Source organism: Cervus elaphus, chromosome 18 (genome assembly GCF_910594005.1).
Source record: "Cervus elaphus chromosome 18, mCerEla1.1, whole genome shotgun sequence".
NCBI lineage: Eukaryota > Metazoa > Chordata > Mammalia > Artiodactyla > Cervidae > Cervus > Cervus elaphus.
Genome location: NC_057832.1, coordinates 18,199,301 through 18,214,292, shown reverse-complemented (window position 1 = coordinate 18,214,292; position 14,992 = coordinate 18,199,301). Strand labels below are relative to the sequence as shown.

Sequence of the window (14,992 nt, the reverse complement as noted above, 5' to 3'; positions counted from 1 at the left end):
TGAAGAATGAAGAAGTGTTCTCCCACTTAACCGTTTGAGAACTCTCAATCTCCAAGAGCACAGATGACTGGAAAAGTCCACTGACGAGGCAAGTCTGGACCATTTGACTTTATCTGTTGTTTTTCTGGGGAATGTTGAAATAGTCCAGTGAACTCCTAAGACCTCTCTTAGAAATGAAGGGTCTTGATGCTTCTGAAATAATAATGCCAAGTTTTCTGATTACAATTGCTATTCTACAGGGCTTAAAAAGGGACTGTGTCTTTTACAATTTGCACATATTTGAGAAACATTTCTCAAAATATTTCACCTTAAACCACTGATGAAAATGAGGACAGAAACAGAAACTTGTAAAAATACATCTTTTAATAAACATCAAGAAGTACAGTGCAGTTTTATCGAAGTTTTACACAGCAGTTTACAGCAAACATACTATCTATTATAGTGTATATTTATTTACAAGTAAAGTAAACTCAGGCATTTTTTCCTCCCATGGTTGGATAAACCAAAACTGGTGTATCATACTACATTTAAGGTTTTCCAAACTGTTTCCCAATCTTCTGTAAAAGGCCTTTAACATGAAGAGACTTGTAACAACAAAAGAAAGATATCCCATCACAATGACAGCCTGATGAATGCTCAAAAGTTATTTTAAAAAATTATAAATATATGGATTCCTTTGATGGCTTTGAAGAATAAGAATAGTTTCTGATAGCAAATCTGAAATATTAATGACAACAAGGAAAACAGCTGTTTCTTTTGCCAAATGAATCCATAATAAACACTAATTTGAGGCTACAGTTTATGAAAAGAATCCAAAAATGCTTGTAGTAAAAGTTCAACATTTTATATATATGGTCCCATGGACTAAAAACTGTCTAGAATATTAAAGGCTGGGTCTGCTTTTAACATTGTTTATAGAAAGAATGGTGGGATTCTTGACACTTCTGGACAAAGTCAGTGAGAATAGGGACATTAATTAGTTAGTAAAGGGGGAAATGAATATTAACCTCAAAATTCTACCTGCTGTTGTCTTGGAATGATCAAAACTCAGCTACATCCAAGAAGAGTAAAAAGAACTGAAGGAAATCAGAAGCTATCACTTAAAAACCAGAGTTTTGCATGCTTTCAACTGAAGGCATTTAAAAATTATACAACTGGATTTACTGCTATTTACATAAACCAGTGTTTGGAATTAGCAACGAAAGTACTGCTTTATACACAGAAGTACCAGAAGCATATTCAGATTTGCAAAAGAGGCACAGTAACATGTCGATCATGCAACTAGTTGTATGTGAAATTTGTAATGGGTGATAGAACAAATCCCCCATGAACACAGTACTGATGCGGAGCAAATTACATCAAATAAGTAAGCAGCTCAAATTCCTAAGGGTGAAGACCCAATATCCCTGAATCTCTAAGCATTCATCTCGGTGCTAACGTGGTTTCCTCTAAACATTATCCCATTAGAAGAGAGATTTTAAATACCTCTCCCTCTTTGACATGTCATCATATTTTTAGAGGTGAAAAGGGAACAACTGGTGGGTTTGTTTTTTTACCACTGTGGCCCATCCAATTCTCATGAATCTGATACCCTGTTATCACAGCATCAAGGCTAAGGTAGGTGCTCTAAAGGATCCAACAAACTGAATTTCTGGTTCCAAATATTTCTGGTATTTACAATAAGCCTGTCTGCCAGAAAGCCATGTCTTTGGGTGAAATGTACTCCAGGAACAGTGACTAAGAAGTGAAGACCAGCTGCCACGGAGGTCAGTTAACCATTTGATCTTCTATCTTGAAGTAAAATTTCTTAGTAGATGGGACGAGATCTCATACTTTCCATGTATCCTCTACAGCACCTAGTAATGTGCTGGGCAAAGATACACGCTCATAGAAATAATCGGTGATGGGGGCGGGAACTGAATCAAGAGTGAACATGGTCATGGGGAGGCCATGCCTCACCCCACCCATCACCCAAAAGGTAGTCACCCTGATGAGTCTCTGCTGTTGTCACCGAAGAACAGACGCTTGTCCCCTGCTACTATCTGAAGGAGAACTAACCACTCGGGCCTTTTTATTCCTTTCTCTTGGTCACTAAGAGATTCCATGTGGGCCTGAGTGCCACCTGGTTGATGATATCTGGAAGAAAAGTTTTTTTGCCTCAAAGGAAGCACCGATCTGTCACCTGGCACAGTTTAAATCTAATAATACAACTTATAGAACCATTAGCTTTTTAATTAGGTTAAATGTTATCCATACTAACAGATATTTTCAAGGTTAGGCTTATTCTCTCTGACATCACTTAAAATACATTTTATTTTTAAATATAGGCATGAGGTAGAAGATAAGAACTCACAAAAGAAAGTCATCTTCAAAATACCAAACTCTATTCAATACAATTAGCCCCGAGAAAGAAGTAAGAAAAGTTACAGCTTAAGCTGGTAGACTGGCTACTGATAAACCATTACCCTTACCTGAAAAAAAAAAAAAAGCTTAATTTGAAATTGTCCCTTTCTTCCCACCAATTTAAGGAATTATAGAAAAAGGGCAATACACATTCTGACATTCTGAAATATTTCTAAGGATCGCATACAACAGCTCCTCTTAATAATCATTTTTTACTATGTGGCTCTAAATCACCTCAATTGAGACACAGGTCCTTTCTACCTAAATAACTGATCAGATATCAATATGAAGGTTAAAAATGCTTTCAGCACAAGAAGCAAGATAAAAGGAATGATTCACATTTAAAATATTGTACTTTTCATAAAAACTAGCAGCACTTCATCCTACCAAGACATATAGATTTGGCTTCATTGACTGATCAGGAACAGAGGAAAATGGATATAGGTCCAAAACAGCTCCTTCACGAGGGAAACGCGAGGCTACACGTTTTCTTTAACAACGATTTCTCCATTAGGTGGTGTGGGAAACAACTGGAATGTCGATTTCAATGGCAGAGAGGCGGGAACGGGCGGAATAGGGCTGTGAGTATGTATGCATACCGGGAGGATGGGAGTACAGTGGCTGCCAGAAAGGAGAAGGCAAGGACTTACAAGCACAGTACCAAATAAATAGTAGCAGGGCTGTCATAAACAAGCCCCCAGCACTAGCCACAGTGACATACACAGCATAGTCAAATGCAAAGACTGGCTCGAACTTCCTGTTCAGGTGGATGTTGTAAAAGATGACCCAGATGGACGGGGAGAGGCTCACAGTGCCTGCCAGGAAAAACAGCAGCCCGGCCACCAGATGGCAGCCCGCACTATTGACCAGGCACTTAGCCAGCTTGACGTTGGGCACGGAGGACCTGAAGGCCGTGTTACACATCCCGATCAGGCAGAGCAGCAGGGCGCCCATCGCGATCAGGATGCTGAGGGGCAGCGCAAACTGGAGGACCCGCAGGTCCAGCTGGTCCACGGAGGAGTACCAGGTAGCGTCGTACATCAGGCAGTCATGGCCCCCGTCGTAGCGGGCGCACTTCACCCACAGGCCTGTGTAGACGGTCAGGTTCTTCTCGTTTCTGTTGAACGTGATCAGTCGTAACTTCCTCCAGTTGGGAAGCAGCGTGCCCGCAAAGAGGCCTGCTACCGAGGCGATTCCACACAGGAAGGAGAGGACGGTGGCCGCGTGGACATCCCGACAGCCCATGGCAGGCAGGCAGGCGTGTGCAGTACCGCCAGTCAGACTGGGGGACACAGAAGAGGACAGATCATGAGGGGACCCCGGGAGAGCAGAGCAGGAAGGGTGGGCTGCCTGGAAACACAACCAGGGACGTGGAATCAAACGGGGATTCTGTCCCGTGTCTCCACGTGCAGTAGGAACGGGAATGAGCGCATGTGCTCATGACCGCAGAGCACTGGTATACACACACACCGCTGCTTACCACCGACTGGTCATATAGCAACCCAAGTCTTCACACATGAGCATTTTTCTACCCAGTGAATCAGAGGAACAACCAACATAATTCCAAATTCGCTTAACATAACATCTGAAATTCTCTCAGTTTTCAAAAATCACTCATTCAACACCCGCATATCAGGCACTTGGATGTGTCAGACACTCAAATGTGCAGGGTCACAGGACCATGCGCAAACCATCAACTCCAAACACAAATCCAGCCTCCGATGCTCACGCAGATGTGAAAGGAGACTAGCAGAACAGGCAAAGGTGTGGGGAAGAGGGCAGCAGGGCAGCTGAAGGCACACGCTGAGCTAGACAGCGTGAATTCAAATCCCTGCTTCCTCAGTTACTAGCCAAGTGACCCAAGTGACTTGGGATCAGCAACACTACTGTGCGCCTCATTTTGCTCATCTGCAAAATGCGGAGAGTAACAGTGCCTAACCCACAGGTTTTCTAAGTAGTCAATGAATGAATACGACACCAAGTGCTTAAAAGTGTTATCTGGCGCCTTGGAAGTGCGATGTGAGTGTCAACTATTCTAAGCACTTGGTGATCAGCTCAGTGCTTGCCATCATGGAGCCATTCAAAGAACATCTGTGGCATAAACGTTAAATAAGCAGCAGCAGACAGCTCATCCCTATGTACTGGGCTAGACTCCTCTCCAATGAGTCAGTCAAACCAAAAAGACAGAAAAAAGGCCCCTGACGTTATTCTGCTTCACCACTTCCTCACTGATTCACGATGACTGGCATGCTTTTCAGACTCAACTATTGGTTATTGGTTATAATACTGACATACTACCATTGGTTAGACTACTATCACTGCTCATAAGATGAATGCAAAGGTTTCTGAAACGACAACCTGTCTCTACTAACGCTAGCAAGACCCTTCATCTCAAATTAAAAGGCTGGGCTCTTTATCTGTACATGACATATTATAAAAACCAGTATGTTATTCAGCTTTATTTCTTCAGGAGTTTGAAATTCTCTCTCCAAACACCACTCAAATGTATTTTTTCTACCTTCTATCATGTCTCCTGCAAGGCAACAGAACAGACTGCTTTAATTTACAATATATTTAGTCCAATGACAGAAACTGGGAATAACTTTAGTAGCAGAAAACATGTATGTGTACAATACTTATACATACACACATAAGTGTACAATATAAAAATCAGTTTAAGTGATTTTTATATTGTAAAATATAAAAGTGACTATTTTTTAAAGTCCTCAAGTTAAGAATAACTAGTTGTAAGTTTTCCTGTTCTTAGTTTACTATTTGTTTATCATGTTGTCTTCTGTCAATATTACCAAAAGTAGTAATTGTTTTAAAAAAAAAAATGTTATAGGTGAAAATACTTAGAGGAATTATGGTCATAATTTATTTTTTTTCCTGCAAATTTTAAATGCCTGATTTTAGCAACCAACCAACCACCTGAGTCCGACGATGGAAACTCTGGTGCAGGTTTGAGGATGTTTACACTGGAAAATGCCACTAGTCTTGTCAGTCTCTAGAATCCAGCTTTCTGTTGGTTTCGGCTCATTTACCTTCTCCCCAGTACACTGACAGCAACTTGCACAGTGCCTGGCACACAAGTCATTTTAGGAATATCTGAATAAATAAATACTAGGCTCTGATCCAAGACCACAGTAGCTTAAAAAGGTAGGCTCTTAATGGTATAGAACTGGACAAGGAAGTAGCCATTACTACACAATCATTCATTCGGCAGGGATTTACTATTCAGCACATGCAAAACACTATGTTAGGTCCTAGAGGCACACCCAGACCATAAAGATCTATCTGGACTTTGCCCCAATATGTTAACCATCAGACTGAGGGAAAGAATATGCTGTTTTATCAAAACTCAAAGTGCTGATAATGAAACAGGTGTCTGATTACTACGTATCAAGTGATCATTGTTAGGTATCAACCAAAGTGACTCAATAAGATATACCAGTTCATAAAAATGAATAATTCAGGGTGAGAGAAAAACTGAGCAATGAAAAGAAAGACGATTTAATCAACACTGTGAAGATGTTAAAAAAAAAAAGTTTTCCCTCAATTCCTTTCAGAGCTTCAGAACACCTTCAGATCACCACTGCTAAGTCCTAACCCAATCACAATTCCTTCCTGCTTTCAGAGGCAGGGGACAAATGCTTGGAGTATCAGTATAATTGAGTTTTCTTCATTCAAGCTCCCCTATACCCCTGACTCCTACAAATGGAATGAGAAACAAGATCAAAATCAATTTTATTACTAATAAATAAATTTCCGAAGTTCTTAGCCTACAGACTATCAAGTGGCACTAATAAACAGAGCTGGATCAATACTTAATATCTATTTCAATTTAAAGTGTGTTCAAATTTATCCTGCATCAAATCAATCCCGGTATTGTATCAGTCCCCTGAATTTGCTTCTGCTCAAGCATACTTGCCTCAGATCCCAGAAACTAACTAAAAGTCCTATTTTTAGAGAGCCAACAAGTATACCTGGAGCGGCAAGCGGCCGAGAGGAGATACCCCACATCCAAGGTCAAGAGTGGCGGCCATGAGGAGATACCCCACATCCAAGCTAAAGAGCAGCGGCTGCGCTTTGCTGGAGCAGCCATGAAGAGATACCCCATGTCCAAGGTAAGAGAAACCCCAGTAAGATGGTAGGTGCTAAGAGAGGGCATCAGAGGGTAGACAGACTGAAACCACAATCAGAGAAAACTAACCAATCTAATCACATGGACCACAGCTTGTCTAACTCAATGAAACTAAGCCATGCCGTCTGGAGCCACCCAAGAAGGACGGGTCATGGTGGAGAGGTCTGACAGAATGTGGTCCACTGGAGAAGGGAATGGCAAACCACTTCAGTATTCTTGCCTTGAGAACCCCATGAACAGCATGAAAAGGCAAAAAGATAGGACACTGAAAGATGAACTCCCCAGGTCGGTAGGTGCCCAATATGCTACTGGAGATCAGTGGAGAAATAACTCCAGAGAGAATGAAGAGACAGAGGCAAAGCAAAAACACCACCAGTTGTGGATGTGACTGGTGACAGAAGCAAGGACCGATGCTGTAAAGAGCAATAGTGCCTAGGAACCTGGAATGTTAGGTCCATGAATCAAGGCAAATTGGAAGTGGTCAAATAGGAGATGGCAAGAGTGAACACTGACATTCTAGGAATCAGCGAACTAAGATGGACTGGAATGGGTGAATTTAACTCAGATGACCATTATATCTACTACCGTGGGCAAGGATCCCTTAGAAGAAATGGAGTAGCCATCATAGTCAACAAAAGAGTCCAAAATGCAGTACTTGGATGCAATCTCAAAAACAACAAAATGATCTCTGTTCACTTCTAAGGCAAATAATTCAATATCTCGGTAATCCAAGTCTATGTCCCGACCAGTAACACTGAAGCAGCTGAAGTTGGACGGGTCTATGAAGACTTACAAGACCTTTTAGAACTAACACCCAAAAAAGATGTCCTTTTCATTATAGGGGAAGTCAAGAAGCACCTGGAGTAACAGGCCTTGGAGTACAGAATAAAGCAGGACAAAGGCTAATAGAGTTTTGCCAAGAGAACACACAGGTCATAGCAAACACCCTCTTCCAACAACACAAGAGAAGACTCTTCACATGGACATCACCAGATGGTAAACCCCGAAATCAGATTGATTATATTCTTTGCAGCCAAAGATGGAGAAGCTCTATACAGTCAGCAAAAACAAGACCAGGAGCTGACTGTGGCTCAGATCATGAACTCCTTATTACCAAATTCAGACTTAAATTGAAGAAAGTAGGGAAAACCACTAGATCACTCAGATATGACCTTTATGATTATACAGTGGAAGTGAGAAATTGATTTAAGGGACCAGTTCTGATAGACAGAGTGCCTGATGAACTATGAACGGAGGTTAGTGACACTGTACAGGAGGCAGGGATCAAGACCATCCCCAAGAAATGTAAAAAAGCAAAATGGTTGTCTGAGGAGGCCTTACAAATAGCTGTGAAAAGAAGAGAAGCGAAAAGCAAAGGAGAAAAGGAAAGATATACCCATTTGAATGCAGAGTTCCAAAGAATAGCAAGGAGAGATAAGAAAGCCTTTCTCAGTGATCAGTGCAAAGAATAGAGGAAAACAATGGAATGGGAAAGACTAGAGATCTCTTCAACAAAATTAGAGATATCAAAGGAACATTTCATGCAAAGATGGGTTCCATACAGGATAGAAATGGTATGGACCTAACAGAAGCAGAAGATATTAAGAAGAGGTGGCAAGAATACACAGAAGAACTGTACAAAAAAGATCTTCATGACCCAGATAATCACGATGGTGTGATCACTCACCTAGAGCCAGACATCCTGGAATGTGAAGTCAAGTGGGCCTCAGGAAGCATCACTATCAACAGAGCTAGTGGAGGTGATGGAATTCCAGTTGACCTATTTCAATCCTGAAAGATGATACTATGAAAGTGCTGCACTCAATATGCCAGCAAATTTAGAAAACTCAGCAGTGGCCACAGGACTGGAAAAGGTCAGTTTTCATCCCAATCCCAAAGAAAGGCAATGCCAAAGAATGTTCAAACTACCGCACAATTGCACTCATCTCACAGGCTAGCAAAGGCTCAAAATTCTCCAAGCCAGGCTTCAGCAATACATGAACTGTGAACTTCCAGATGCTCAAGCTCGATTTAGAAAAGGCAGAGGAACCAGAGATGAAATTGCCAACATCTGTTGGATCATCAAAAAAGCAAGAGAGTTCCAGAAAAACATCTAATTCTGATTCATTGACTATGCCAAAGCCTTTGACTGTGTGGATCACAATAAACTGTGGAAAATTCTGAAAGATATGGGAATACCAGACCACCTGACCTGCCTCTTGAGAAATCTGTATGCAGGTCAGGAAGCAACAGTCAGAACTGGACATGGAACAACAGACTGGTTCCAAATAGGAAAAGGAGTACGTCAAGGCTGTATATTGTCACCCTGCTTATTTAACTTATATGCAGAGTACATCATGAGAAACACTGGGTTGGAAGAAGTACAAGCTGGAATCCAGATTGCAGGAAGAAATATCAGTAATCTCAGATATGCAGATGATACCACCCTTATGGCAGAAAGTGAAGAAGAACTAAGGAGCCTCTTGATGAAAGTGAAAGAGGAGAGTGAAAAAGCTGGCTTAAAGCTCAACATTCAGAAAACTAAGATCATGGCATCTGGTCCCATCACTTCATGGCAAATAGATGGGGAAACAGTGAAAACAGTGGCTGACTTTATTTTTGGGGGCTCCAAAATAACTGCAGATGGTGACTGCAGCCATGAAATTAAAGACAGTTACTCCTTGGAAGGAAAGTTATGACCAACCTAGACAACATATTAAAAAGCAGAGACATTACTTTGCCAACAAAGGTCCGTCTGGTCAAGGCTATGGTTTTTCCAGTAGTCGTGTATGGATGTGAGAGTTGGACTATAAAGAAAGCCGAGTGCCAAAGAATTGATGCTTTTGAACTGTGGTGTTGGAGAAGACTCTTGAGAGTCCCTTGGACTGCAAGGAGATCCAACCAGTCAGTCCTAAAGGAGATCAGTCCTGGGTGTTCACTGGAAGGACTGATGCGGAAGCTGAAACTCCAATACTTTGGCCACCTGATACGAAGAGCTGACTCATTTGAAAAGACCCTGATGCTGGGAAAGATTGAGGGCAGGAGGAGAAAGGGACGACAGAGGATGAGATGTTTGGATGGGATCACCAACTCAATGGACATGAGTTTGCGTAAACTCTGGGAGTTGGTGATGGACAGGGAGGCCTGGCGTGCTGCAGTCCACCGGGTCACAAAGTGTCAGACAGGACTGAGTGACTGAACTGAACTGAACAAGTATACCATGGCATTTTTCAGAAGAGAAATATTATGAACCTCAATTTAACTGAATTTCAATTTCGGTGCTGGAATTAATGTCCTCACTTTTTGTAACCTTCTCTGGTGGCTTTACATTTTATACCCTGCTCTTAACTCTACCTATGTGTTATTTGATAGAAAGTAGTATATCCTACTAGAGGTATGAAGTAACATCTTATAGGGACAGTGAGAGAAGGAATATGTTCAGTGATTTAAAACTGAAAGATATGCCGACTCTTGGAGCTCTACCACTTAATTTTAAACCATGCATCATTTTTTAAAATGCAAATCTGATCATTTCACTGCATTTCTTAGCATTCAATAGCTTTCTATTAATAGTTTCCTCAGAATAAAGTTTCCAAAGTTTCAAATCTTTCCGACAATTTCCAAAGGTTTACTTCCCACCATCTGGCTCCTGCCAGATTCTTAGCCCCCTTATTGACTCAGTTTCCTACCTTACATATTAGTCTACGTAGCCATAATGCTTTTCTTTTTAACTTTTCAAATTTTGTTTTTCAATGTGGGCTTTTTCTCATGCTGTTTTCCCTCCTAGAACTTTCTTAATCCCATCCTATTCTTTGCTTAGCTGACATGTACTTATCTTTCTAGTTTCCAGGGAGGCTGGACCTAAACCTCCCCTCTCCTCTCTGACCCTTCCCCTTTCCCCGTCCCTAGTTACACGCTCTGGTTGCACCTTTGTATTTTTTCTTTGATAGCAGTGAATTTGCTTATATTCTCTGTTCAGTGTTTATCCTTCTCACCAGACTGTAAATTCCAGGAGGACAGAGAGCCTTCTGTTTTATTCACTGTGTCCAACACTGGCACATAGAAGGCATTCAATTTGTTTAATGAATGAACAAAAAAACAAATGGAAGGTTCATATGAGTATGGTGAGGACACAGACAGTTATAAATTTGCTCCAGGATTAGTTCCATTCATTACATTCATGCATACTCTGTGTTCTGAAGCCTCCAAACTGCTTCTAGAATGTGCCCCTGCTTTCCACTCTTTACTGGTCAAAGTCTCTCTCATTTTCAAAAATGAAGGTCATTTTCTTTCCCCAGAAAGTTCCCAAGAAAGATGAGGCCATTCCCAGGTTATTTATATGCAGCCTCTGCTTCTAGAAACACAAATATAAGTTTAGTGACACTGGTTAATTCCCACCATGGTAAGGCAATCAATTATGACAGTTGATTCTCGTGTTTTCAACTTAATAGGTATGTTACATATAGGATGTGCCTCTTGCCATTAAGACTGGTTCATATATCAAATTAATGTTTGCTTATCAAAGTTAAACAATTTTTTAATACTTGTATTTCTATTTCCTTTTTAAAATATTTCTCCCAATGAGGAAAAGAAACAAACATCTTTTTGCCATATGAAAGCCCCCTTTTAGCGACTGCAGCAGATGTGCAAGGCTAAGAATACGCTTGAACAACCTGAGGAGCACACACGAACACTAGCTGGGCGACAAGCCCTGAGCTGAGTTGTATATACAGATGTGTGGGCTTGCTGTTTCCATCTGGGAGGCAGCGTGGTATTGTAGCCCAGGCGACCCAAGACTCAAACACCAGTCACAAACCACCATTTGCAAACTGGGCAAGTCACCTATGCCCTCTGCATCTCAAATTTCTCAAATGCCCCCCAAGACAGTTGTGAGATCATAAACAGTAAAACCCTTGGTAAAACAGAATAGGGTGAGAAATTTAAGTCTGACGATTATTGGTAGCTTTACTTGAGAGCATTCTCTTTGAGAACAGCTACTGACCAATCAGATGAGGCCTCTGTCTGAAACACCCACTGCACATCTGACTGCTCCACAATGACTTGCAGAGGAGATGGTACACAATTAAAGGTTATCAAAGATGTTTCAAATAAAAATATTTTTCAAAAGAACATCTTTCCTGTGGTTTTGAATGAAGTTCAAAGAAGTCTGGAGCAGAAATAGTGGCTAAGAGCTTTAAGAATTCCCAGATCCATTACTGTATTTTTTTCAGGGACAATTCTAAGGAATAGCTACCTGAGAACACATCTGTAAGAGCAGCTACATTAATCCTCAGTAGTAACACTAGCAGTCCCTTCTACCTCAGAAGGTACCGTCTCCCTTAGAAGGGTTTTCTTAGAAACTGTAGATCATCAACATAGCACCTGGAATGGAAGTCTGTCCTATAGCTTTATTTTGTTAAAATAAAAAAGTGTCATATATATGGAAGTAAAAGGAAGAAATAAAATCAAGGGATGTACTTACTCTTTGAGGTACTTGAAGGTTCCAAAACAACTTTACTCAACTTAGAAGAAATATATGCACATCTGAACACAGCCAAGATGACCTGGACCTAAAGAAACAGGAAAAATACTCCAAATTAATATGTACTTCTTTAAAAACTCAATTTTAATTCATATGGAATTAGGAAAAATAATTACCAACCATCTAAAATCAAAGAAATCTTAAGCCAAAAAAGGTGGGCAGTAAGTTTTAAAAAAAAAAAAAGGTAGTTTATTCTTAAATTCACACAATATCTATTTGTGAGCTACAGAAGAAAAAATTAACTCTCATTTTGTGACTTAAGAAGATAGGAAAAATAAGGATGAAAATCACTGTTTTGGAAATTTTTTCATAACTACAGTGAAAGAAGAAGGAGGTCTGATGAAACACTATCTAATTAGTGTCTTGGCATAAAACACATTCCTGAGGTTTCTTCCTCAGTTTTACTCCTTTTAAAAGGATACTGACAACAAAACTAATCAAAGTTGCTTTGTACCATGCCCCCTAAAACTTGCAACTAGAATTTCTTTTCAGTTTATAGTTCCACCAACAGCTTAACCTACCATTTACATGTTTTCATATATCTTTCTTAAGCATCAACAACTTCCTCTTCAAACACTATTTACCTATTTACCTCAAATAGAAGGGTGAGAAGGAAAACTTGTAACGCCTAAGAGCTTCCTGGTTTAAGGCGTGTCTATATACATATATACTGCTAGCCCTACAACGATCACAAAGTAGAATGATGTTCCCAACAGTCTGCAGGAAAGGGGTTTCAACCAGACTTTCTTTTTCTTTTCTAAATATATGTCTGGTTGGTTTCAGTCACAGTTGCTTACTTACTTCAAAGTTAAGTTTTCACAATATAAAACACACAATAGGATCTCTGAGCTATCCTTTTAAAGTCAGGTCACCAAGTCTGGCCTTGTAACCTCACGACTGGCCCCTTGCAAAGCCTGTAACATAGAACTTGGGCTTCAGAGAAAAGCAAAGCAGGCTTCCAGAGAAGCTCGCCTCCCCCTGACCCTCTCTGCACTCCCTTTGAGCTGTGTCCTCAGGCGCATCGGAGCTTGTAGAAAGACAAAGGAGGTTAAAAATAAAAAAGACAGAGAGCATTCCTGGTTAGAGCCAATGGAAAGAGACCGCAACAGTGACTATGAACGCTCTCAGAACAAGCTCATCCCCGCACCACTAAGTGGGTTTGAACAGAGAGCAGGTCATCATTACACAACCAGCATGAGCTAGTGATTCAAAAATAGCAACCAGCACCTCCACAGCACACACCTGGCCAGCCAAGCCCCTAGCCCTGGCCAGACACCTCGACATTGTCATAGTACTGGGTCCAAACTAATTTTGAGAGCTTCGTCAAACACCTCCTCATTCAGCGTTCACGTCCACAAAGGTGGTCAGCACTTTCCAATGCTGAGTGACTCTCCTCGTTGAAGCAACCTTACACAAAATCCTCAACTACTTATGCAAAAGACCCAGAAACCAGACATTCTTGCCCACACCTACCTGTTTCTCACATCCAGGGCATTTTCCCTCGCCCACACTGAGGAGCCTCTCGGAGCGTCTCCCTCTCGGCGTCCCCGGAAGTGCGTTCCCAGAGAGCCGCTCCGAAGGCTTCTGGGACTCGTAGTCAGGTTCCCTAAACCGGAATGCCCTGGACGACTGGAGGACTACAATTCCCAAAATCCACTGAGGCGGCAGTCCCAGGCAATATCCTGCGACCACCTCCCGCCTTTCTGCTCTGCTTCCCACCTCCCCCATTCCTTTAACACCTTAACCTCCGTTCAGATTTGGGTTATAGGTCTACAAAACAGGTAGAGGAAACAGAGCTAAAAATAATTTTAAGTTGGGTACCCAAATAAATATTTCCCACTAAGTGATTTATTTACCACTTTCAGTGAGGGGCGGGGGGAGTGGGGGTGGTCAGAGTGTTCTTTATTTGCTTTCAAACTTTTTATTTTGTTTTGGCGTATAGCCCCCAAACTCCCCTCCCATCCAGGCTGCCACATAACATTAAGCAGAGTTCCATGTAGTATAGAGTAGGTCCTTGTTTATTCATTTTCATTATAGCAGTGTGTACATGTCCATCCCAAGTATATCATTTTTTTTCCCACCTGCTGTTTCTCAAGTAACTTTACTTCAAAACAATGGGGTATGCCATTGAGGCATATTTGGGGGTGACCTGCCCAGGGCAGATGCTGAAGTGTCATGATCACACACATAAATGCAGATAGAGTAAGTGTGGCAAATGTTGGTAACTGTTAAACCTAGAGAGAGTTAAGTATGCAGGTGTTCACTGTACTATTAAAATTCTCTGTACTTTTGAAAATTTTCAAAATAAAAAGTTTGAGGAAAAGCATCATAGTTGTAAATGAAAGTAAAGGATGGCATCCATTCCTATCCCACTTTGCCCCTGTATGACCTTGGGCAAAGTAAGGAACCTGTTTGTACCTCAGGATCTCATCTCTAATGATAATATATTTATATAAAAACTACAGTGAAGATTAAATGAGTTGCTATACACAGAAAAATTTGCAATAGTGTCTAGCACACAATAAGGACTGTACATATTTGCTATTACCATCTGACATTTTTCTGCCTCTTTAGTAACAACAGGACTATTTATTAGTTATGGAAAAAGCTACTCTCTGTGCGCTGTTACCACTTTCTCATCTGCCAGACTGCTTCAGAAAATGCAAGATACTTTAAAGCCAGAAGCAATCTGATCCCAAAGCCAGGCCAAGAGATGTAGCAGTGAGAAAGAGGGCAGCATTAGATAGTAAAGAAACTCTGGGCACAGAAAGTCTCTGGGCTGCAGGCCAACTCTGGTAAGAGCAGACGGGCGAAAACAATATGACACAGGATTCTTTGCTCTGAACTTCAGTTCTCTAATGTATAAAATGGAATTGAATCAGGTAATTGTGTACAAAATCATT

The 14,992-nt window shown here is 41.1% G+C and overlaps 1 protein-coding gene across 1 annotated transcript; it reads right to left on the bottom strand.

The window, feature by feature from the left end:
• Positions 1-345: 345 nt before the first annotated feature.
• CLDN12 (claudin 12) lies at positions 346-13,660 on the bottom strand. Its single transcript, XM_043872981.1, has 3 exons — positions 13,563-13,660; positions 12,030-12,117; positions 346-3,685 (listed from the first exon to the last, which is right to left on the bottom strand). The coding sequence occupies exon 3, from the start codon at positions 3,646-3,648 to the stop codon at positions 2,914-2,916; it is 735 nt and encodes a 244-aa protein (XP_043728916.1). The 5' UTR covers positions 3,649-3,685; positions 12,030-12,117; positions 13,563-13,660; the 3' UTR covers positions 346-2,913.
• Between the last annotated feature and the right edge of the window lie 1,332 nt (positions 13,661-14,992).